The 26,293-nt window shown below is 38.6% G+C and overlaps 1 protein-coding gene across 7 annotated transcripts in view; it reads right to left on the bottom strand.

Moving 5' to 3' along the window:
* Window positions 1–26,293, bottom strand: part of LOC139941329 (rho guanine nucleotide exchange factor 28-like) — a 127,031-nt gene that overhangs the window by 8,659 nt on the left and 92,079 nt on the right. For 5 of the 7 annotated variants that reach the window (XM_071937765.1, XM_071937768.1, XM_071937770.1 and 2 more), the window contains 24 exons: window positions 23,543–23,727; window positions 22,737–22,822; window positions 21,580–21,727; window positions 20,688–20,767; window positions 19,623–19,674; window positions 17,885–17,961; window positions 17,266–17,324; window positions 10,635–10,694; window positions 8,582–8,720; window positions 7,572–7,623; window positions 7,401–7,453; window positions 6,908–7,081; window positions 6,159–6,284; window positions 5,513–5,630; window positions 5,106–5,164; window positions 4,606–4,728; window positions 4,281–4,448; window positions 3,695–3,878; window positions 3,390–3,473; window positions 2,897–3,003; window positions 2,505–2,583; window positions 2,062–2,208; window positions 1,074–1,276; window positions 425–589 (listed from right to left, as the gene is read on the bottom strand). In XM_071937765.1, the coding sequence (XP_071793866.1) occupies window positions 425–589; window positions 1,074–1,276; window positions 2,062–2,208; window positions 2,505–2,583; window positions 2,897–3,003; window positions 3,390–3,473; window positions 3,695–3,878; window positions 4,281–4,448; window positions 4,606–4,728; window positions 5,106–5,164; window positions 5,513–5,630; window positions 6,159–6,284; window positions 6,908–7,081; window positions 7,401–7,453; window positions 7,572–7,623; window positions 8,582–8,720; window positions 10,635–10,694; window positions 17,266–17,324; window positions 17,885–17,961; window positions 19,623–19,674; window positions 20,688–20,767; window positions 21,580–21,727; window positions 22,737–22,822; window positions 23,543–23,727 (2,728 nt within the window). The remainder of the gene's footprint in view (window positions 1–424; window positions 590–1,073; window positions 1,277–2,061; window positions 2,209–2,504; window positions 2,584–2,896; window positions 3,004–3,389; window positions 3,474–3,694; window positions 3,879–4,280; window positions 4,449–4,605; window positions 4,729–5,105; window positions 5,165–5,512; window positions 5,631–6,158; window positions 6,285–6,907; window positions 7,082–7,400; window positions 7,454–7,571; window positions 7,624–8,581; window positions 8,721–10,634; window positions 10,695–17,265; window positions 17,325–17,884; window positions 17,962–19,622; window positions 19,675–20,687; window positions 20,768–21,579; window positions 21,728–22,736; window positions 22,823–23,542; window positions 23,728–26,293) is intronic. The other 2 variants (XM_071937766.1, XM_071937769.1) reach the window with 2 other exon arrangements.

The following is a 26,293-nucleotide window of genomic DNA, read 5'->3' as shown; positions in this document are numbered from 1 at the left end:
GTTGGTCTTTAGGCATAGTTGTCGGATCCTGCCTGAGTGGTTTTGGATAATGTGAGGGTGCAGAGGGTGGTTGGGGTCGCAAATGATCTTATTGATTTGAGAAATGATACAATCCTCCATAATCTCCCGCATGCCTTTAACGTCGGCTCCAATAATCCTGCTAGCTCGTTTAGTAATACGTTGGAGCTTCTTAGAGTCAATGGGAGTTGGTTCCATACTTGGGCTGATGCTGCAGAAAATGACCTGCTACCCCAAAGAGTGGAAGTCCTGGGCTGATGAAGCATCATGAGCTCATTAGGACGCAGTCCGGTGTGTACTGAGGTGTATTGATGGTTGAGATCGACGAGGTATTCTAAAGCATTGTTATAAATAATTTTAATTAAATACACATTCAGGTCATTAAAAACAAAACCAGAAGTCCTACCAGTAATGAATTGAGGTGTTTTAACAGGTGGTTGACGCTGAGGACATGATCAGGTGACAAGACAGCCTTCTCATCTCTCAGTAAACCTTCAGGTACATCTTCACTCATGGAGCTGTTACTGTCTACGGTCAGCCGACTTGAGTTATCAGATAACCTGTCTTGATCCTAAGAGGCAACAAACGCAACGAGACAAAACAAAAACCAAATGAGTAGGACTTTAAACTTTGTATCATAGGAATGTAGTTAATGAGGACACTAATGCTGGACAGGGAAGAGTGGAGAGCTGCGACCAAGTCCCGAGTTGGTGTAGGAAAGAGGGCGCTCTTACATCGCATCGCATTATTAGGTGAGTGTTGCGGTAGCACCATGTATAGATCTCTTTTGAGTTGACAACTCTGCAAACCTGACCTAAATACCAAATGACTTTTAGCCCTTCACTGACGTGGCTATTGATTCAACTCATCTAAAGCCATCGTCCATGAATTTATCGTCTCAGTGTAAAAAAATGTTGTATCTCAGTTTTGTGAAATAGTTTTATCTTGCATGAATGTTCATGCTTTCTGCAAAAATGAAGTATCTCAACACGTACTTGTTGTGTGTGTACACTCGGAAATCAAGGCAGTCCCAAGAAGACAGTGTTTGTTCTTACCTTCTTCAGCATGTCCGTGTTGTCTTGATAGCTCTCAGAGAGTAGATTCGGGTCCGACCCCTGCTGAGGGTGAAGCTCAACCACATTCTGTTCAACCCCGTCCACTTTGGTGAGGTTAGGAACGCTGTAACTACGAGAATCTGGCTCCTTGACGTGCACTGTAAAACGCTTCTTCACAACCGGAGCAGCTACAAAAAACAAATCTGAAACCATATTATTCAAACATGTAACAGTGGTTGTATAAAAAACAGCATATTCAGGCATGCAACAGTAGTTGAATATAAAACAGAGTAATCAGACATGAAACAGTAGTTGTATAAGAAACAGTATATTCAGGCATGCAACAGTAGTTGAATATAAAACAGAGTAATCAGACATGAAACAGTAGTTGTATAAGAAACAGCATATTCAGGCATGCAACAGTAGTTGAATATAAAACAGAATAATCAGACATGAAACAGCAGTTGTATAAAAACAGAATATTCAGGCATGAAACAGTGGTTGCATAACAAACAGAGGAAATTTCAAGGCACCGCAAGACTTAGTATTTTGTTTTTTACAATCTTCACCGGCACAGCTGAAAAATCCTATTGGGAAATAGGGGGGGGGGGGGGCCTAATTTCTTGCTATGCCTCCGTAAGCAAAGAATCAGCACTTACATAAGCAGGGAAGTCCGTGCATATGTCAAGCGTAATTCACAGGTTAGCAGGGAAGTTTTGCTTGTGGGCATGCGAACTTCGCGTTACTAGGCATTCGTCGCTTATACAGCTAGCAGAAATTTGGCACTTGCACAGAAAGCGTATACTGATGAAATACAAAAGTCGGCCATAAATTTGGACCATGAAAAATTGCATGCGTGAATATAAAGCTCCTTAAGGATAAATAGCAGTCAGTGCGTTTAAATCTCTCTAAACCACCCAATACACCCCATCATTCCCTTCCAAAAAGTGTCAAATAAGAAAAATTCAATGCATTCTGCAAAACTCACCTTGTTGTTTGTCGAATCCTCCAAACGTCTCGGCTCTTTTAGGGAGAGAGTGAACTTGGAATAAGCCGCTTTCCCTCTCCCCAGCGCTACTTGCACTCCTGGTTAGTCCAGCCCCGGCACTGTATACAACTGCTGTCAGCCGATGGGCTGCACAATAAAAATAAAAACAACTGATACTTGTGACCCATTCCAACAAAGTGAAACTACTAAACAATGCAAATCTGGTAGACATTGGAATTGTTTAGAAGAAGTTTGGGTTCTGAGCCACATTTTATATATGAACTTTGGAACAATCTTCCTCATCACCTGCGCCAACTTGAAACTTTCAAATCGTCACTCAAAACTATCTTTTCAGTGAAAACCACTTTTTATAAACCCTTTTTTTCTCTAGGACGCCTGACTGACAAAACGCCCAACCACCCAGAAGATAGACTGGTACCAACCTTCTGCAATAGCTGCTAGGAGAATCTGTCTGGCTTCCTGCATCTGACAATCATTGTCTGCTATGATAGGGGACTTTAGCTGAAAGGAAAACAACAAAACAATCACATTGATTAAAACCCTCCAATGGGTACATGTACATACACACGTACTCAAAGATTTTAAAACCATCATTATCGTGGAATAAAATTTAAAAAATGGTAATCGCCTATTTTTCCAGGGGTCGTTGCCACCTACTCCTAGGGCTGAAACAGGGTTACCCCCTTCACAGTCCGTACGGATGTAGGCTTGGGTATCATCCATCAGAAGCCTGGCTGGTAGAGCAGAAAAGCACTTCCTCCCCAATTTACATATGCAAGTTGAGTTTGTGGATAGGTTAGGTTTGTAAACATACCGTTCCTAAGACGTCATCTTTATTGAGGGTGTCTTTGAGCTCCTCAACCAGCTTAGCTTTCTCCTCCATGATCTCATTTATCTTATTATCCTTCTCCTGCATCTCGTCTGCAACACAGAAATTTAAATATTCATCTTAAGTCATCTCTTGCTGTTATCTTTTATTCTGTTTATCTTATTAGATAATTTACTTGAAAAAGCAATCTGCTGTTTCAAACTGTGACTTCTCTATATTCAAACATCCCTATGTTTCGACACCCCTATGTTCCGACACCACTATATTCCGACAACCCAACCAACCCTGTGTTCCGACACCCCTATGTTCCAACAACCTGCGCCAACATTGTGTGTTAGCCATTTTTCAAGAAAAACAGTGAAGCAACTTCAAGAAACTACACCCAACTGCAATTTCATCCATATCTTATGCCGTTCATTGGAAAAGTTCAAATTAATTCTTTTTATATATATTTTTTATCTCAGGAGGACATTCTCACCCAGAAGTTTCTTGATCTTTGCTGCTCTTGCTTCAGTAGCTTTCTTCTCCTCATCCGTTTCAGCGTCTTCACCAACTCCTTCATCTTTCAAGTCAAACAAGAAGAATTTAAGAAAAATATTTAATTGATCAATTCATTACTATTACAAAAGATAGCTAATTTCTGTTGTTGGATTTTTTAAGAGAATGTATTGGGGGGAAAAGGATTAGCATCACTCCCTTTTTTTTTGGGGGGGGGGGGTCTTCTCTGACTAAATATATTTGTTGTCGCTTTAAATTTCAAATTGAATTGATTGAAACTCTCACCTTCATCTGGGCAATCTATGATCGCCTGTTCCAGAATCTCCTTCCATTTTTTCCTCTTGTCCGTGTTTTCACAATTGACTTCATACATCTCAGGGCCAGCTTTATTTGGACTGATCAGGTAGATGCTGCACTTGTCGACAGCGACGTCTCGCACCATCAGCTTGTGTAGGTGGATCACGGGAGGCTGGAGGTCGAGGACAGGTCAAAGGTTAAAGGTAACCACAGTTTGAATTTGAAACATTCACGCAAGCTGAACACATCCCTTGTATCATTCAAATTCAACTTGCACACCGCCAATCAGAAAACAAAATGCAAATATTGTGTACCATTGTACCATTTGTACACAAAAAAGTGACCTTGTACATTCAAGGGGCTTTCTGGCAGGCAAAGTACTCGTTGGTCGGAAATTTGATGATTTGTGTCATAATTCCCACGTAGATTCAAGAGTTTCAAGTAAAACAGATGAATAAGTTTTGAAATGTGCTCCCTTTCTTCATATCAAATGATAAAAATCACACGGCGCATTATCCATCTAAAAAAAGTCTAAATTCAGATAAAGAATGACATTTGTCCACCCTGAACATACCTTGCTGTCCTGCGATGCAAAGGCATACTTCTGGTTATTCTCCTGGAGTAGTATAACCACGTCGCTAAGCACCACCACGTTCACATCAGTCAGCTTACCCCTTGCAGACTTCCACCTCAACTCTCCTTCATGTCTCAGCTTCCGATTGCTCGACAGCAGATCCGATTTCTGTAACGGAATAAATGAGGTTTGGCGATGGTAACATCTCCTGATGAATGACTTACTGGCCCGTGTTTCCCCTAATTCTCCACCCGAGACCTCCCAGGTTACCCATTTCTGGTTAGCACGATTGATTCATGCTAAGCAGCTACATGTCTGTACTGACCTTGAACTTCTTTCCACTTTTCAGCATTCCAGATGATTTAGCTTCCAGCTTGTTGTAGATGTCCATCAATCTCTGATGTCTTTCATACTCATTCACGCGTACATTCACATCTTGGCATATGTTCTGAAACAAAAAAGTGAAAAATATAAGATTATGGCTCTAATTCTCAAAGAGCTGAAACTGATCTGAAGATGCGAATCACTCTTAATTACTAAAAACGTGACATCACAATACAAAGCACTGTAGTAATAATTCTGCTCAAACAGTATTAGACTTTACCAAAGAAGAAAAATTCCAGAATTATTCACCAGATATCAACAATTTTCAAAACTAAATATTATCTTCCACTGAATTCAAAATATCTTCAATAAGGGACAATGTACAAGTTAAAATGTATCAACATTCTTAATGTCATAGATATAATTTTTTACTTTTTTGTTAAGACTTTTCTTTACTGAATACAAAATGACAAATTTGTGTCGTTTAACATAGAAACGTACCTTGACAAGTTGTAGTGCCTTCTGAAGATTTGGATATTCACTTTTGTCGACTTTGGCAGCTGAGGAAGGACAAAGAGCAAAAGTTATAAATCAATATTTTCATATAGACTACGGAGGCAGAATTCTTCAATCCTGGTCATTATTCTTGAGTCAATCTGGTCAGATGTAAGTCACTAATGCCTGGTTGGTCTATAGTGGGATAGGACGACTGTCTTACCTTTGGTAGGTTTCATAATAGCTCTCATGAGTAGATAATACTTGGTTAGTTTGTGGTCAAGGAACAGCTATTGAACTTTAGTATTGACCATGCAGACAAACCTATTTAACCTTGGTAACGTGATTTTCCCCCAGTCAGTCAGGTCACTAATGCCTAGTCAGTCAATAATGGGATAAGATGACTGCCTTACCTTTGGTAGGTTTCATAATAGCTCCGATGAGTAGATGATACTTCGTTAGTCTGTTGGTTACACTAAGTATACATTCTGGTATTGACCACCTCCTGCATAGCGCATTGGTACTACATCTCTGTCGGACAAATCAACCAGTGTGTGATTAAACAAAATATAAAAAATATTGAAACTGGAGAATGGCCCCTTCTTTAATATAATAATGGACTGTGCTAGTCCACCAATGACGGTGTCGAATACTATAAGCCCTGGTCACTGGGTCATTTATTTCATTCCAAACGTTGTCCCATGTCCCTGGGGAGTATACGGCCTTTGTTGCTAAGTATGTATCGCTGCCAAGTATGTCGCACACCAAGCTGAACCCATCACAATAACAATCTCTACCTTCTTATGTACCTAACTTAAGTGCAGGCCTAGTGTGTGTGGCAGTATTTCAGTTTGTACACATTTTTCTTCTCATAGTGATGGGTACAGAGATTTTCCTTCGTTTTGCAAATTTTCAGCCAAAGAGAGCCAAATTATTTTTCTTTGACACATGCATTAAATCTCATGCAACAACAATCAAGGTCCTTTCTGCTCTCATCAATTAAAAGGTTGTTTTTTCAAAAAAGGAAAAATATCATAGATTCACTCCTCTTTAATTTACCTTGATAAACGCTTGAAACTTCCTGTCTGTTTTATACAACTCTTTATACAAAGCAACCGCCTCAATCTGTCTGCAGCACAGGTAGGCATAGGCTTCCATCATTTGCTTCCCGTTTTCCTTGTCGAACTGTCAACAAAAATCACGACATAATTGATAATACCACAAGACTTCATAGATTAGATGTCACTTATAAAAGCAAGTAACAATCACAACTTATTATTAGGGATTAAAAACATGATTTTTGTTATTCACATACGACAATGTATGTTTAGAACGGTACACTTGGTTCTTTCCCAATAATACATTTTTTGTCTGAAATATTCCCCGCTGTGGTTTTGAATAGGCTATCCCATGCTACAATAGGAGATCATGTGGTAAATGAATCTACACCGTATATGTCTTGCTGTGGGCTATTGAATGTTTTTTTTTAAAATGGTTTCTCAACTTAAAAAATGCTTACAAGAGAAGCAGGAATAACCTCAATCTACTCAGCAATACATTTATGAGCTAAGCATATTTTGTGTGCTTAATAGCTTAACGTTTTCAGGGCAAAATTTCTTAAAGCATAGAAGCATAACAATTTGCTAAGCACAGAAAGTCATGCTCAACAGAAACTGGCTACCAGCCAAATTCCATAAAGTTTACATTGTTGCAACTGGTGCCCCACTCATCGTTTGCTTATCAAAAGAGATTGTGAAATTAAGCCCTTGGTAATGGCTCAGACCCACCAACAGATCTCTATCTCTTACTTGATTGACTAAGACATCTCCTATTGTCTCTACAGGATGACCATCTCGCTGTTTGGATTGAAGAGCTTCATTGAACTGCACTGCGACCTTAACGAGCTCCTCTAACGATGGGAAGACTTTGTTGATTACTGAGGGTTCCATCTTTAGCTCGTCGTGCATCCCTAAACTGAAGATCTGCATCAAGAGAAACAAATCAGGACTATTAGGACTTGTTCCTTGTTTAAATTAAATTTTTATTGTAAATTGTTGCAATTCAGCACATGGCTGCTAATGAGAATTTTGTGTAAAACTTTTTTTTACAAAAACAAAACAAAAAAATAATTGCCTGAATCGAGCAGCTACGAATTTACGTTTATCTGTAATGCATCATTAACTCTTCTTCAATTCAATTCAATTCAATCACGTTTACTTCCAGACTGGTTAAAAAGGAGAATAATAACTATGTTAAGTAAAAGGTTTTTTTTTTTTTTTTTTTTTTTTTTTTCAAACTTACCTTTTGCATTATCTTGAGTGTTCTTAAATGATGCTTCTCTGTCTTAATAAACTCTGTATCCGAGATAAAAATCAGACAAAAACATGAGATGGATTCAAGAATGCCAGATTTTACGTATTAATTCTCAGAAGACAGTTTCAACAAAAAAGAAGTCACTAATCAGTTACTCACCAAAGATAACATCCTGCCTTTTGATTTCTTTATGGCTCATCTTTTTCAAAACCTGTCAACATAAAACAAATAATTTGGGGTTGAACAAAAACAAATTGACCAGAGCGGGATTTGAACCAACAACCTCAAGTTTAACGAGCCGGCAAAACTCACTTCGCAGCAGTGAAGTTAATAGCGAGAAGTCCCTCGATCCACTAAGTAAACGAAGAAGTCCCGGCTGATTTCCTATCATTCACCCAGGACAGTTCCTTTCAGAACTAAGAAGTTTCGCGAATTCAAAACTGCGGCAGTATAATAAACAGCAAGTTCTCAAAGAACAAAATCACCACAGCAGAGTAGACATACATGATGTTACCAAAAACCTACATTAAAGTATACATTAAAGTGGTGAACGGAGGGTTAAGGTTCTTTGACCATGAGCAAGTTCGAGTGCGCACATTTAGTCGACCAATGATTAACCAATGACCAACAACGTAGATTCTCCGTATGCACTCACTGAACAACTCATTTGAAAGCCTACTCAACTATCGGGACAATGATGTTTAGCACTCAATTGCCTTCTGCGCTTTTCGCTATAGGGTCACTTGATCCACTCTGAGCATCACACATGTTATCATGGAATAGGCTATCAGAACCGCGGATGAAACCATGGTCTTAAGGCTGGTGCCAAATGGTCTACCACAGTGGTCGACCAATCGACCAGCCTGGGTACGAGTCAAAATAGTCACCACTATAGACTCAACACATGTTCACTGCATGAACTCCCGTAGGCTAGTGAGCCACACCTTATCATACTATAGCACTGCCAGAGGTCAATGGTCATTCAAGCACGCAAGACTGATTTGCAAAAGCCTGCACTAGTTAAAACTTTTACAAAACTGTGCTGGGCCTAGAATTTTGGTCCTTACATTAACCATGGTGCACACCCGAACTTGCTCAATGCTACAGAAACTTCAAAGATTAAACAATAATCAAGTTGTGGCTCTGCAAGACGCTTATATGAACTGTACCTTCTTTTCTGCCGTGACGCTCCATGATTCTGGCTCGGGACCTTTAGAGACGAGATCTTCGTCCTCCTCGAATGACAAGGTGCTGGCCGTAACCTCGTCCAGTGACTCCATGGATACTGAGATGTTGTTGTTGCTTAAGCTGTAGAGCAATAATGGTGTTAATGTCTTTGAAACTACAGCTTTCCCACTGGGAGTAAGAAATGCATGGACAATAAAGCGGTCTGACTTTTGAATTTGAAATTGAGAACTAGCATCTGAATTCAGTTAAAAAAAGATGAGAGATCGCCCAACATCACAAGGCAAGACAGCCAATTCAAGGTGAAGGCTAGATTTAACTGATTGGTGCTTTCAACCCAAATCGACTGTCTCCAGGGGCATGTTGCCACCTACTCCTTGGGCTGAAACAGGGCTAACCCCTTCACAGTCTGTAAGGATTTACATGTAGGCTTGGGTATCATCCACTAGGAGCCTGGCTGGTAGGGCAGAATGCACTACCTTCCTAACTTTTTTAAATCTACAAACCACTTTTAAATAAAGTACATTTTGAGATGTGACTATAATTTTGATAGGGTTACGTTAAATAGGCGATTGTACCGGGCTCCTTCCCCAATCTATCAAACACAAGAAAACCAACATGTAGCCGGCAATGCAGTACTAAATCCATCAAAACTGGGCAAGACTTGACTATGGGTTTTGGAGGCTTTGGGTTGTGGAGGATATGGGTGTTAATGACACTGTTAGCAGCGACTGTTAGATATGGTTACTTGTAAATCACACCATGTCAAATTGTTAATTCACACCCTTTGAAGTAAACCAGGAATTAGGAATGATTGTTTAAAAAATGACAGTTTAAAAATTGTATAAAAAATTTCTTCCTTACATTCCCTCAGTGTCATCTTTTTTTTCACAAAAGAAATCAAGTAATTAAAACAGTCCGAGGCCCTTTTCAAAAACACAGCTTTGGCTTTTGTTTGGCTTGTGCTTTGGCTTATGGCTCTGTCCACCAGTTTGGATCCCAGTAATGAAAGCAGTTTGGCAATGAACTGACGAAGCCGTTTCGAAAAGAGCCTTAAAAAATTCCTAATTCAAAGGCGAACATTCCACAACTTCTTCCACGTCATATCAATTGATCAACACAGCACACGTGTGTCACATCCAAATATCCACTAAACTACTTGTGCAGATCCACCTTAAACATTGTCATATTTGTTGTGGATCGCTGATCCACTCACTTCATTGATTCATGTCTGTATGAATGTTTGCAACCACTGACTACAAACATGTATCCACATAAAAACTTGTTGATCCACATAGAAACTTGTTGATCCACATAAAAACTTGTTGATCCACAACTTGAGTTGTTTATCAAATAATTTTTTTTGTTTTTAGCAAACTTAAACCTGCATCAAACAAAATTTATTTTGAGGTTAAACTGGCCCACTAGATCACTACTTTCACACTACATGTACCTAAACAAGTCGAGTAAAATATAAATTGTTATGAAATTTGTGACATAATTTTTGTGTGGATAAAAGCATACAATTATAAATACATAACATTTACCTTTGCTTCAAATACAAATCTTTAAACAAACTCCAAATAATTGGTTAACTATTATTTGCTTAAATAATTGTACACTGATGTAACATGTCAATTGAATAAGTAAAAAAAATGTAATCTCAAAACTTACATTTGAAGTCCAAACCGAATATTGTATACATTTGTTGCATTGGTTTGCCTTTTAAGGTTGTAAACACTATCTTCAGAGTCAACTCTAAAAAATTGTATTATTAAATATGTTTCTACACAAAGAAGGCGTGTTCATATTTCCACAGGTGTGAGGTGGAAAGTACAAACCAACCTCGAAATAAAGTATTAAAACTTTGGTCTGAAAAGGCAGTCTGTACAATCGCATAACAAAATCTCTTCAGCACGTCCCCGACTGACACATTTTCCAAATTGCATGCTCATTCATTCGTTCGAGTTTTCCCCCAATAATAGGAAGGGGGATCCATGCATAACGGCATCCATTAAGGGTGGCCCTCTTCCTTACCTAGAAGCTTTGGGTGAATTATCCTCATCTTCTTCTAATTCTTCGCTTTCTTCAATCGTCCTGAAATGGGAAATTTCTCTAGCAAGGTTACAACTCCGACCTCATCGGGAATCGATAAAAAACGATCGTCTCAGCACGAAGACAGCAAACACAACAACTCAAGACATTCCATCTGAACTTAAAATCAGTTTCTTGAACAACTTTACATTGAAAAGAGAAATGCAAAACAGCTCTTCTGTTGCCCACATGAGTTTCATGCATGAAAGACACTTTGCAAAATGACTGTTAAAGTTACAAAATGATAACGATGTTAACAAGACTATAAAAAGGAAATCAAGCAATGCAAATAAATAAAAAGTAAAAAATTGAATAACGGTAAACGAAATTGGTTTAAGATTATTTCTTATTTTTGTCTAACTATTTGGATTAACTTGCAAAGAAAAGTTGTCTGAATCTGTTGCCTTCTTTTGATTAATTTCTGCCACAGGGTTCTCAGCAAGTCTTAAAACTGGGGGGGGGGGGGGTATTATGGACCACGGTCTGGGAATTTGGACCTAACCAAGCTGCATTGAAACGATGTTCTTTTGAAGGCTCTTGACTTCGTTTTTATCTTTGGTTTTAAAAGCCCTACTCGTTATGTGATTTTTGTGAATTTGATCTTGAGTCCAAATTTATTTAGTTATTATTAAAATGTTGTTGTTAAACATATTGTCTGCGATTTGCGCACTATCAACTGCAATTTGTGCGATTTGACCCAATATGCAAGCCAGTGCGTTGGAGAACCCTGTGGCATTAAGATAGTTTCCTCTAAATGTAAGTGAAAGATGAGCTCGGTTAAAACGCTAACTTTCCTGTCTGCCAATCTGTGACTAGTTTATGCCATGAAGATTTCTTCTCTCTGAGATATAAAGAGCGATAAAAAACTAAGAGCGGTAAAAATCTAAGAGCGATATTAAACTATGAGCAATATCTGATAATTTAGAATGGATTGATCTTCTACAAAGCCAAATGTATGTCTGCTATTGATTGACATAATGTAGCAAGACAAAGATGATAGCATGAGAACTCCAAACCAAACTTGAGTTGCAAAAAAAATGAAATTTTTTCCCCAAAATGCGCACTTCCAAACATGAAGAAAACTGCTAAGGATGAACAAAAACAATGACTGGAAATAAGATAAATAGGGTTTTTCCCCTTTTTTGTTATAAGATGAATAGGGTTTCCCCTTTTTTGTTATAAGATGAATAGGGTTTTCCCCCTTTTTGTTCTTAACTCCTGAACAGACTATACATGTAGGTAACAAAATGTTACAGGTGGTTACAAAATGTGCTCACAGACATTTTGATTGATTTAGTTTTTCCCATTCGTTTTTTTACTTATTGCAATTGGAACTGAATCAACTCTATTTCAACTGGAACAAATCGACAAATATCTACAAAAGTGTAATCAGAAACTAAAGGTTATTTCCTACATGTACTTTTGAAATAGCTCTAAACTCACGACTAAACTTCTATTAAAAAAAAAAAAATGCAGACGATTCTATAAAAAAAAACCTGCAATTTGTCCTCCTTTTCTATCTGTTTTTTTTTCTCTAAAAATGGCTATCAAAATTCAACTTACAAAATGCTTCGGGTGACTGAAAATGAAGCCGAACGTTGACTGAAGGAAAATTCAGTCTTTTGAGTTTTTCTGAAAATGTTCCAAATATGACACTCTTTTTATTCTACAACTTGGATGGCAGTAAAATTAGAAGTCTCAAATTTCTAGGAAAACCAATCCACAAGTAAAAAGTCAAAACCTTTACTTTACATATGAATTAATAAGAATTACAGTGGTTCTGTTTTAAGCAAATCAAGATTATTTAAATATTCTAGAAACAAATTGCTGAGAAACAAAAATTGCTTTTACTTTCTTGAACTCTAACAAACACAAGTTACCATACAAATAGTATGATTTATATTCTTAGAAATTATATCAATGATTTTACTGCTTTTTGTTAAGAAACAAAATCACAAGAAATTATCTCAACCTTTTCACTGTGAGTTAATACTTTTTTAAATAACATTCCAACACCATGCTCAAAATATCAGTTATCCATGCACAGTAAAATCAAAACTCTTTTCAAAACCAAATATCGGAATAATGGTGCAAAAAAAAAGGGAATTAAAGCTACAAAATGTGAAGCAATATGGTGCATTGAATCATGCATTAAGAGATTCAAATGTTGAAATCTTTATCAGTGTCTTGGTTATCGGCACACGCTCATTTTAATAACTAAGTCCCTTCATAATAGTCTGGTTCCCTTCTCATCGTATGCACAGAATGTGCATGGGTAAGGGGGACAAGACTGGAAGACATCTTGTGTTCCCCCTTCTCCTCCCACTTAGATGGCCAAGAATACAGTACAGTCTTATTTTTTTAGTCTAGTTGGCATAAGACACTGCTCTACAATTGTAAAAGTTGTGGGTTCGAATCCCACCAGAGTAACGTGCCTGTGATTTTTTCCACAGAGCTCTGGAAAGTAATGAGTATACAGTGCTATTTCATATCAGTGTACATAGGTAAAACCAAAATTAATATTCTTTATCCCCTTATTGAACATTTCCATGTAAAAATCTGAGAAATCTTGTGCAAAAAGAAGAACAGTGTTAGTTCTAACCACCCAGAAGAAAGGAGTGCCTTGTTTTTTGTTCACAAGAATCTAAGTGTGTTGGAAAAATAAGAAAAAAATGAAAAATATTTGTGTGCTTTCAGATGCATGATTAAATTCACCCAACAACTGGCAACATCAATATTTTAAATCCATAACGAAGCAAGGGAATACTCGTACAATGTAAAAAGGGTACAAAAAGAATCTTAGCTCCAACATGGTAACGTATGCTTAGGAAACTCTACCGTAGAAATGACATAAAAACTCTAAAACCAGAATCAGACTTCAAGCAAAAGTGAAGCAGATTTCTTTGGGCTATCTCGGTGGTGAGCCATCTGCCCTAGAATGGTGAAGGTTGTGGGTTTGAATCCCACCCGAATAATATCCTTGTGGATTGTTTTCGCAGGACTTAGCAAAGTTCTGAGTAGAGAAGTGTTTTACATACATAGGGTATGGATAAAACAAAACAGTGTAATTTTTAACAAGTTTAGTTTCTTTACAGTGACTTTTTTTTAAATAAAAAGTATAACATCGCCTTTTAATATTTCACACAAAGTGTTTTAAAAGCCTTTCAATTTAAACTCTGATTTTCTTTTGCCAGTCAATTGATTTCACCAATTTACATTATATACAGTATGTTTGGTTTCAAGTTATACAAATTTGGGTAAAAAACTGTCATTTCATAATCAAGTAGACTTCCCTCGACATACACATGAGAGTAAAAAAATAAAAATGAACAACAGCTCACAAGTAAACTGCGTACAATGATTTTTAAAATATAAACTAAAAGAGTTCATTCAAAAGGAAGAGTGCAGGATCGTAAAATCTTTTAAAAGTCATATTGAAGTTTATAAAAACTCCCCAAACTTCAGAAACAAAATTCCTTCCCCTCATCCCTACGCAAAACAGCAATAAGGCTGGCCCCTTTTAGTTTCTCAGAATCAACAATTCATTAACTGCATTGCAGTCGGGGAGTAAGACTTTCCGATCCTCACACTCAACCAACATAGCATTTCACCGGCGGTCAGTTCAGCCGGTGGAAATAGGTCACTTACTTGACCCCTAACTTTACGGCCACGCGGTGCCAATGCCAACGTCCAGTGTCCATACTGTTATCCCGAGATATGCATGGCAAATGGGAGGGTCATACACAACACTGGTCAATGGGATACTTTTTAAGATTAGTGCCCTATTTCATAAAGTTGCTTAAGCACAAAAAGTAGCTAAGCAAAACAAAATTATGCTTAACATGAATAAGATAACCAGCCAAACTCCCATGTCACAAATGTAATTTGCGACTGGTATCCTGCTCATTTCTGCTTAGCAGACAATTGTTAAGCAGCTCTATGAAATTGGAATGTTTTTGGTTCTGTCTTACATCTCAAAAGTCTCCCATTGTATGGCTCGTTAATCAGCATTAATAATTAATTAAGAACAAAAACGCTATAATTCAATCAATTAAAAACTCAACTAAACCATTTACTTTCTACTCAATTTATACTAAGGGAAAATCTTCTAAAACCTCTAAACCTCTGCAAGTCTATAAGTGACCATCTTGCTCAAGCTGGTTCGAATGGCAGTCTTAAAACACAGTCTTAAAAATCAATCTACCTCATTTTACACAGCAAGGTTATGACATACTTTTTAGTTAAGGTTTTTGTTGGAAGTAACTCTAAATAGTAAACTTGCATAGACAACCGCGTAAATCTGTCTTGTGAGATGTGTTGGCTCTGAAACAGAGCTGTTGCTGGTGTTAGTTTGTTGTTGTGCTTATTTTCAAATTTAAGGCGGTTTGCAACAAAGCTAGCCAGAATACAAATAGATTTTTTTTTAATTTGATATATGTGAATTAAATTAAGCAATGGTAGTTTGATGGAAATGATGTCCCTCAAATATAGAGAAAAAAATGGAAAAAGATGCATATTTAACCCTCTATAATTTGCAAAAAAAACGGCCAACAGCAAATCTGATTGCTACTACAATACTAATGTCTACAAATCAAATCGCACTGACATGATTTTCACTCTATGTTATAGCACATGATTGCTTACCAATTATGTATGATGTTACAAAGGAAAAAGAGGGATTGGATTGGGTTGGGGGGGGGGGGGGGGGCTGGAGGAAAGTCCACAGTTGCATTTATTTACCTAACCGTTGGGCACATTTTTGGATTGTTGGTAAAACCCAATAAAGATCCCACTATCCTCAGAAAGACCTGTATTACAACATGGCCGCCTTGGTCACACACCCTGACTGATTGTGATATAGAATCACCTACATAGCGGGGGCCATACTAAATTTATAGGTCAAACTTTGTTTCTGGAGTTCACTCTTTAACATGGAACATCAGCATGGCGACCTTATGCAAGATGTTTTCATGCCGAGAATAGTTTGGTTTAATTTATCACCACATAGGGCCTACTCTCGAAAAAAACATATATCTGATTGTGGAGTAACTGTCACACTCCACTGCATTGAGATTCATAAATACAGAGGGAACTGTTAATATGGACGACAAAACTGTCTGATAAGACAGAGCTGAAAAAGAGCCAGCGGCAACTTGAACTCCCCACAGAGTGTCAATAACTGCAAGCTGATTAAAACTAGGCGCCAAAAATATGCACGTCCGCTTTCCTGTTGTGTAATTCTCAACATATGAAGGTGAATATTACGACGGAACTGTTTCACTGACCACAAATAGATAAGCTCAGGAAAGGTTGCAAGAACGTAAGGTGGAGGAAGGTGGCTGGCACATGGGAAGGGCCAGAGAAAGGATAAACTGGGTCAAAAAGAATTGGCTTACTTTCCTCTCTCCTTTGAAAGTAAAACCAATACAGTCATCTTGTTTCAAAGACCACTGCTATAAAGAGGTTAGAACTGCTTATAAAGAATACATTTTGAAGTGCCAAATCTCATTTCTGTGTTATGTGTTTTTGTTTTGCTGTCCTCGTATAACAACTTTCCTATAAAGAGGTTAGTTGACCAGTCCCAGTGACCTTGTTATAAAGAGCACTGCTATAAAGAGGTTCTGCTTATAAAGAATACCTTTTGAAGTCCAACAATTCATTTCTGTGGGTTTTTTTTTTGCAGTCCTCTTATAATTATATAATTTTTACTTTTTTTTGCTGTCCTCTTATATAACACCTTTCCTATTATAAAGAGGTTAGCCAGTCCCAGCGATCTTGTTATGTCACGAGAGACAACTGTATACTATTGATCAATAAGTTCTCCAAAACAATGTGGGGGGAGGGGTCAGGGGAGGGGGGTGAGAGACAGTGTCATGAACAACAAACTGCTCATTGCAAGGAATGGTTTACTTAAAGCATAATCGAAAGGCTCTTAATATATGAAGTTCTATTTTAAAGAAATTCATGTGAACTTCAGTGATATTTACATGTAGGACAGGAAAGTTCAAACTCAATAGACCCAAGACCTAAATCATTGTGCATTCATAAACTCTACATGTTTCTTGCTCCGACTACAGAATCTGAACTATAGTTGTTAGCAATATCGGCTGTGTCAGGGTTAGTACATCTTTAGGAGATTAGTCTTGAAACAAAACTTTTTTGTTCAGAAAGTTAGTGTTTCATGATTGTTAGACGAGTTAGTTTCACTGCAACTCATGCAATAGCAGTTGGGGTTATCAAAACAAAATGTGTTAACAATACATCAATCCATTAAGCTCCACCCACATTGACACAGTAGCCAATCACAACCACCAGTTGCCGTGGTGGGCGGAGCCAAATGGTTTGAGTTATTCATAGTTAGTATACACCAATCCATTAAGCTCACCCCACATCAATGCATTAGCCATTCACAACCACTAGTTGCTCTGGTGGGCGGCGCCAAATGAATTGAATTATTCGTAGTTAGTATGAAAAGTCTCAGAAAGGGTCATCAAAAGATGTGCAGAAGTTTTCCCTTTGACTTGAGGTGTTATAGGGGCTGTTGAAAATCCAGTGGGTTTAGTGTTTTACTCACCCAACTGATGATGGTATTCCATGTAACCTGAGATCGGTCAAACTCCCCTGGAATGGCAACTGCCAAATTATAACAGATAGCATTTATCTCTCACTTTAAAAAAAATATGGACAACTGAGAAAGTTCAGTCAGAAATGAAAATAATAATGGCTTCTTATATCATGCTAAGGTCTGTCACGCCACGCAGTGACGCTCATAGCCAATTATAAGTCTAAGGCTGACTTAAAGACACTGGACACCTTTAGTAATTGTCAAAGACGAGTATTCTCACTTGGTGTATCTCAACATATGCATAAAATAACAAACCTGTGAACATTTTGACTCAATTGGTCGTCGGAGTTGGGAGGGAATAATGGAAGAAAAACACCCTTATCGTTGTTTGCTCTCAGATGCCTTTATCAAATATTTTAGTGAGAAAATACTTCTTTCTCATAAACTACGCTACTTTAGAGGGAGCCGTTTCTCACAATGTTTTATCCTTGCAAGTATCAACAGCTCTCTATTACTCATTACCAAGTGAGTTTTTATGCTAACAACTATTATGAGTATTTACCATTATTGTCCAGTGCCTTTATTAATGAGAAGTAATTTTGAGCTACAGAATGGAAACAGAACCTACCTGTTGCAGCTTGGATGTAAAGTTGCCCGACGATGTAGGCCTTCTAGAGTTTTCATTCACTGACTGGGAATACCCCACTGTGGTACAGTACAAAAATAATCAGAATAAGAATAAGAAGAAAACTTTACATGGCACCGGTATAAGCTTGGGCGATATCGATTCATTTTATTCACGATATATCGCCGACAATACATCGCAATATTCAATTTAATCGCGATTAGTTAAATGTGACATCATCAGTCTTCAAACTCCCAGTGAAAGTTGTAGAAGAGACAGTCACAGCCTATGAGAGGTGTTCTAATGACCTATTCTTCAAAATTTTACTCCAAATCTATGGGGTGCATGATGTCTCAGCTAGAAAATACATCCCGATATTGCGATATTTAATCGTTATCGCAATATATCGATATTTCGATAAAAACCAAATCGATCCGATATCAAGTTAGTATCACGATATTCGATAATATCGTGATATCGCCCAAGCTTACACCAGTATCCGCCTTAAAAAAAAAGCTCATGTGACTGGAGGAGAAAAACAAATTAGGACAAGGGATTGTAAGAGTATGCTTGTTTGAACAGGTGAAATTTTCAGTTTGAATGTTGTGATGGATGGAGATGATTTGCCTGTCAGGGGAGGATGGTTCCACACTTGAGCTGAAAATGACCCGTTGCCCCAAAGAGTAGAAGTCCTGAGGTCGATTTCACAAAGACAATCCTAACTTAGGACTAGTCCTAAAAAATAAATGCTAGTCCAGGGCTCAAGTTCACAAAGGTAGTCCTAACTTAGGACTAGTCCTAGGCAATGCTAAGAGATAGGACTGGTCCTAAGATAGGACCAGTAACTTATCCTAACTTAGGACTGGTCCTATCTCTTAGCATTGCCTAGGACTAGTCCTAAGTTAGGACTACTTTTGTGAAATCCCCCCCCGCCAGGGCTCAATTTCACAAAGAGTTAAGACTAGTCTTATCTTGAGTTAGGACGAGTTACTCTTCCTAACTTAGGACTAGCTATACATTTTTGATATCTCATAGGACTAGTCCTAAGTTAGGACTACATGTAGTCCTAACTCTTTGTGGAATCCACCCCTGAGTTAGGACGAATAACCCGTGCTAATGTAAGACTAGATTTAATTCTTTATGAAATGAACCCCATGGCTGGATAAAGCACCACCACTTCTGCGTTCCACTCATAGAGTTATATGTAAGAACTAGAGGGTGCACTGGCCTATATACGCGCCCCGTATGCGCGCAGGCGGCCATTTTTTAAGTTGAACAAACAGGCATTGATTAGTTTGTGTTTGTGCGGCCATTTTGTAAGTTGACAAAACAGCATCGCGTCAGCGTTCAATAAACACAAACTCCAACGTATTCTTCATATTCAACGAGCGTGCAGAATGGCGCGCGTGTCTCCTTGCGGTCCCATCGCGTTTGTGCAAGAAGCATCACCAGTGCGCCCTCTAGTTCGTATATATAACTCTATGGTTCCACTCAACATTGAGCGGGGGATCGGGATTGGGGAGAGAATGTTTATTGTCAGGGGGGAAGTGGACATGAAATGGTTTTATGTGACGTTGGGAATGGGTGGCTCAAGCATATTGGCCGGAATTGTAGATTAGATCACTGAGAATGATTTGGTTTTTTCGCTCATCACGGTCAGAACACAATTGATAAAAGGTCACACCACAGACAGATGGATATGAAAGGGGGTTAGTAAGTGAAACCCGCATACTGTACTCACGAGAAGTTCCTGGTTTAGCGCTGAGACGATTTTGGGATCCACTGTTGGGCTTCTGTCAACGATAGAACAACGCAACAAAATAAAATCATTATGGCGTGTCATGACCGAGCTGTTTAGCGCATCCAACTCAAGTTCTTGTCCCAATTTGGCAGAGCTGCTTCAGCACAAAAAGTAGCTTAGTAGAAAAATGTTGCTGACCAGAATAAGGTTACCAGTCAGACTATATATCAAGAGTAAAATTTGTGACTGGTATCCTGCTCATTTCTGCTTAGCATGAAATTCTCAAGCAATATTTGTCTGCTTAAGTAGCTCTATAAAATTGCTCCCTGGTGGTCAGGGCCCAATTTCATAGCTCTGCTTACTGCCAAATTCTGCGCTTACGATCGCGATTCCCCGCTTACGTGCAAGCGCCGAATTTCTGCGCTAGCCTTATAAGCGTAGAATGCCTAGTAACGTTGAGTATGCACGCGCAGAAGCCAAAATACGCCGCTAACCAGTGAAATACGCTTGCCATAAGCACATAATTCCCTGCTTCCGTAAGCGTCGACTCTGTGCTTACGGTAAGCAGAGCCATGAAATTGGGCCCAGATCATCAGGGTGTGGGTTCGAGTCCCGGCTGTGACACTTGTGTTCTTGAGTAATATGCTTTACTATAATTACTTCTCTTCACTAAGGGGTCAATAGGGGTACATGTGAGTAATATGCTTCAAAAATAATTTTTTCTCTTCACTAACATGACTAAGGGGTATAAATGGGTACATGCGAGGGTAGAGGTTGATATTGGGGCTGTTTACTCCCCAGGGAGCTGAGAAAGAGAACAGGAATGTTACTGGTAAAAATGTGCTACATAAGAACTAGTTATTATTAACCTTACTACCATTTACTTTAATTCTCTTTTTGATTAACAGCTCTTTTTAAAACAAAATCTCATTTCATGTGTGATTTTTTTTTTTTTTTTCGAGGACTCTTTTTCTCATTTGACTGTTGTTTTTCTACTAAAGAATATGTAACTGAAAGCTTGACAAAACTTTCTGAACTAATTGCTCTTCTAAGCCCTATACATACCGGCTTAGGATGCTTGGTAAGCTTTGTGCAGCCTTGGACGTGATCCTTGCAAGAGCTGTTATGTACGTTCACCTGACACGCTAATAGAACATCAAATAAAAAGGCAAAAAAATGTGTTAGATTGTTTTCAAGCGCAACTGATACCTTTAAGGGCCAGGTAGACTTTCCTTTGTAAAGTGCAAATCACGTAAACACCAAATTTACTTCGAAAAAAATGTGAAAATAGAAACACCCAGAGATCTGAGAGAATGAATCCGAGATAACATGGTTTGAGGTGGGTGTGTTTATTGGGCATAAATTGGCGCACTTTCTTTCAGTGCTTATTTTAGGCCTGTTTGATGTTCTTATCGGGAATGAAGTTGTTAATATAACATATGATAGCATTTAAATAAAAGTAAAACAAACTTTTTAAAAGGCAAATATTGTTGGCCTGTTTGGTCTCGTTTATCCATAATTGAACTTCCGACAACAACACATTTAGTTTTGATCAGATTATATTCATAATATTAATAATAATATAATGAATAGGGTAGGTGGCCTTAGCTTTCGATCCAAACCGGACCTTCTTCAGAGGCATAAAACAAGTACAAACAAATACATATCCATTTATTGAAAAAGAGAGGGGAAAGGGATTAAGGGAGGGATCCAGAAAGAAGCGGGAAAATAACAGCCAATAATATTAATAATAATAATAATTTATAAAGACTTGTAATGAGCACATATCCACCCTGCTGGGTGTTCCAATGCGCAGTTAAACCAAATACTAAATGAAAGGAAAACAGACACAACAAAATTAGTTCTTGAAAACCTGCGACATAAGATAAGTTTTGGAAAGAGACTTGAATTTTGTGGTACAAAGACAAGATCTAAGATTAGGTGAAACTCTGCTTACTGATGCATTGTAGGGCGTCTCTGTTGGCCATAGACTTGTCACAGAAATCACACTTGGTGGAATTGGAGAAGGAGACCGTGACAAATTGATGCTTTCCTCGTTCCTTGTCTTTCTTGTTCTCTTCTTTTGGCTTATTTGGATCTTTTGTCTAAAGGGGGGAAAAATCAAAGATGAGCCTAAAGTTTTTTATACCTTATTCTATTTTGACGTCACATGGCTGTTTCCGCAGCGAATGTTTCGCAGGAGTTAAACACACTTCAACAGTTGCGAATTATTTGTTTGCGAATCTGTTACGCCAAAATTTGTATCGCATTCGCATTCGCAGGAAGTATGAACCAGGTTTTAAGGACAGATTGGTTTAATTTCAGGGAACTCTCAGAGTTGGAAGTTCTTGCTGTTTAGAGAAATTTCAAGTTGGTGATATTTGAATGACCTCTGGGGGTCCGTGGGGACATCATACCATGGTACCTTCATCCTGAGAAAGCTATCAGTGGCTTAGATCATTCAAACAAGCAGTTCCTCTTAGGCACAACCCTTCTGGGTGCTGTTAGCTGAGTAGGCACCCCCCCCCCCCTCGGTACCCATTAAATGGGTGCCTAACTAGGTGACACAGTTTGGTTTTCACAGAAACCCAATCCTTCGCGGTTGCTCGCTCGCCAAATCGTGTCAACAATAAATGAAAATTAATGTGTGGAACTTATGAATTTCTCTGACAGAAGCTAAGTCAGCAAAAACAAAAGGTTCAAAGTGAGGTACTTACAGTACTAATAAAAGTGGAAATGATTACCAAGTTTACAAAATGGAGATTTTCTTGCAACATGGCTGCTTTGCATAGAGATTTTGTTTTCCCCATGTATTGGTTGTTATCATGTTGTTTAATACTCTGATAATTGTGCAGCTAACTGCACCAGCTACGCATTACTACTAGTTAACAGTGTACTTGCCCAAAGAACACAAAACAAACTTCCAGCCAAATCTCAACAAATTGTTTGGTTGATATTTGGTTGACAAATACTTGCTAATACCTGCAGCCTTTTGAAAAATCATGTCGAGAAATAAATTGTTTTAAAAGCCAGGATGATCGGACGGCCCAGCAAGTGAAAAAAGAAATTAGCGGAAAAAATATATACATATTTTTTTTAAACTCCATTTCTCACCTTAGTTCTGTTTTTCCTCAGGAAGCTAAACTTTCTAATCACACCTTTAGGTTGATCCATGTCGCTCGCTGACATGGACTGCGTCCCTGAAAAACAAAGCATGTTGTTAAGACGGTGGTGAACGGTTGCAGGCAATTGCCGGGATACGTTGGAAGGAATAGACAGTGGGGATCGTTTCTCCTGACGCAACCTGACTGCTCGGCCAACAAAGAGCCAGAGCAAAAGCTCTCGATAATACTTTGTAACTGAAGTAAATACAGGGGTTGGATTGCGACAAGAGGTAAGACTAGTCTAATCTCAAGTTGAGACATGCTTTTAATTACTCCTAGGACTAGTCCTAAGCTAGGACTAGTCCTAAGCTAGGACTATCTTAAGTTGCAAGTAGACCCTTATGATTAAGCACAAAAAGTAGCTAAGCATAACAAAATTATGCTTAACAAAATAAGGTTACCTGCCAAACTACAATGTCACAAGTACAATTTATGACTGGTATCCTACTGATTTCTGCTAAAGCAGAAAATTATTAAGCAATATTTTGAGATGCAGCTCTATGAAATTGGGTCCAGTTTTGTGAGACAGATTTTCCATTAGGGTGTGCGTTTTAGGTCATGCTCGCATGTGTTGTGTTGCTAGTTAGCCTTTGAGAAAAAACTCTGCCAGTAACGGTTCAAACATCAGGCCATTACTTTTTCCTTTCTTTTTTTTTTTTGGGGGGGGGGGGGGGCATTTGAAATCCTGATAAATGCCAGACCTGCTCAAGTCAAGTGACATTGTATATAAACCTGGAGAATTATTGAGTGACCTACTTGCGTGGATTGGTGATTGTGATGCCTCCTGCTCTTCCTTCAACGCGGCTGCCGCTGCCTCGGGGTCCCCCTGGAAGTTCCTTGGATCATTCAGGAACTCTGTCAATGACAGACGTGCCTTACGCTGCTTGGCCGTCAAGTCCTTCTGGCCATCGTCAAGATCGGAATCACGACTGATGTCGGAGCTGCGGAAAAAGGGACGACGGAAATCTTTGATCAATGTCAGGTTGGATTGGAAGGGGGGGGGTGGGGGGGGGAAGGTGGGTAGGGTGGGTTTTTCTTGAGGGTATGAGACTATGGCCCGTTTTGAAACCACGCCTTTGGCTTTGGATTCGGCTCAGGCTAGCTTGGCCCCGCAGTTAATTTGACAAATGCGCATACATTTTCCTAAGTGCTCGTAGCTTCAGATGAAAGGATGGAGCCTGAAGCCAAATCTAACGCCAAACCAGTGGTTTCGAAAAGGGCCTATGGTTTATAGCTGTAAATGAGTTGCGTTTTGTTGACTCGGGGTAAGATCAATTAACAACTTTCATTTTGTCCTTAAGCAGTGTATAAATCATTGCATACTTGATGAAGCCTGCATGTCACATGTGGAAGTTGTTCCTCCCTGCAGGGTAAATCAAGCACACAGTGAGTAACTACAGCGCCGGGTCGCAAAATCAAAATTCTACTCTTTGATTGTAAGATCTGACTTTATAATGGATACACTGAAAGGAAGACTAAAATAAAGTCCAACTGAAAAACATTTGACCCGTCACAACCCGCAACAAAACTGCCCTGGGTGAAGGATTTCCAAGCAGTTCTTGAAGTCCTTTTCGGGTATTCCCCTTCCTCCATCCGCCCCCTAACAAAGGATCATTTCTCTCAGGCTTTGGAAAGAAATACATCTACTGTATCTATCTACTATGTAAATACACACCACAAGATCGTCAAACAATTGGGCACTTCACTACGATAATAATGGTTGACTAGAGCAAGTCTAAATGGTTGACTAGGGCAAGTCTAACGTCCCTTTAGGCGTTTCAACTTTTCTTATTTGAATTGATTGGAATTAGTGTATTAGTGTGCATTTTTCTCAAGGAAACATTGGGGCAGTGATGGGGGTTCAACTCCCAGCGAATTCCCTTGGGTTGTTTTTCCCAAGGATTGGACTTGGTAGTGTGAACGGGGCTTACTAATGATGATCACAGGAGGAGCTACGACAGCATTGATGGTTGGGTAAAGAAAAAAAATGAAAGGAACCTAACTCAAATGACCATGAGCTTCATTAAAAGCCCCTTTGAAGATAGATTACAATAGTAATCATACGTCATTATAAATACACCATGAAAGACATGGATGGAAAATTCTGTAATTTCACTTTTCTAAATCACAGATGGATGGCGTTGGTTGTCTGGGTTGCTAAATGACACTACGGGACAGAGGGATGTGATGTATGAGGATGATTGCGGGATAGAGGTTGTGGATGTAAGAGGGTGACCATTTTCATTGAGTTATGTAATAGAGATAGGGTCATAACTGGGTCCAATTAGGTACAAAAAATTGCTTACTGGTTTTCGGCTAGCAGCTATAGAAGAGTACCAGTCATACATGATACATGTGATATGGTATTTTGGTTGGTGACCTTAATCTGGTAAGCATGATTTTGTTGCCTTTTGTGCTTAAGCAGCTCTATGAAAGTGGACCCATATCAGAAGCAATTAATATTCTACTTATGAATAAAGGCCAATCCATTCCGATAGCAAAATCAAGAGCTCATACTTGTACACTTTATGAAAAATAAATGAGGAGCAAACAACGATTGCCTTAAAGCCAGTGGACACTATTGGTAATTACTCAAAATAATTATTAGCATAAAACCTTACTTGATAACAAGTAACGGGCGAGGTTGATAGTATAAAACATTGTGAGAAACGGCTCCCTCTGAAGTGCCATAGTTTTCGAGAAAGAAGTAGGTTTCCACGAATTTGATTTTGAGGCCTCAAGTTTAGAATATGAGGTCTCGAAATCAACCGTCTAAACGCACACAATTTCGTGTGACAAGGGTGTTTTTTCTTTCATTATTATCTCGCAACTTCGACGACCAATTGAGCTCAAATTTTCACAGGTTTGTTGTTTTATGTTGAGATACACCAAGTGAGAACATTGGTCTTTGACAATTACCAATAGTGTCCATTGCCTTAACAAAGTGTTGAAGTGCAAGGAAGCAACAAATTCAGGCATTTCTGTGGCAATAATTCACTTGTTCTGGTACATTGGGGATATAAACAGCCTGTCTGTTGAAATTGTACAACACACAATTGTCAGCAGGGAAAGGACAAGGTCGAACATTGTAGATTGTCTACAATGAAAATATCTCTAGTAAAAATTGTTTTGTCATCAAAAATATCTGTCCAAACACAACCCCTTTTTAAACATAGCTACTCTTTAACTGCTGGCCTAATTAGTGAGTTCCATATGAAATGATGCCTTTAGTTTAAGAGTACGTTTTTCGCGGTCCTTACAAATAAATCTTTCGGTTACAATTGGCCATTGGTTAATTAATCACTGGCCAAAGACTGAAACAGTTATTGTTAACTGACGCCAAAACGCACCCCAGGTGTACACAGACCCATAGCACCGTCTGTTGTACGCCATTTTGACAGTCATATTTCATGACAGTCATATTTCATGACAGTCATATTTCATGACAGTCATATTTCATGCATCTCAACAGAAAAACTTGGACTTCCAAAATAGCACTGCAACAAT

Source organism: Asterias amurensis, chromosome 9 (assembly GCF_032118995.1).
Source record: "Asterias amurensis chromosome 9, ASM3211899v1".
Classification (NCBI taxonomy): Eukaryota; Metazoa; Echinodermata; class Asteroidea; order Forcipulatida; family Asteriidae; genus Asterias; species Asterias amurensis.
Note: the sequence above shows the minus strand (reverse complement) of the source record. Positions and strands in the feature narration are given on the sequence as shown.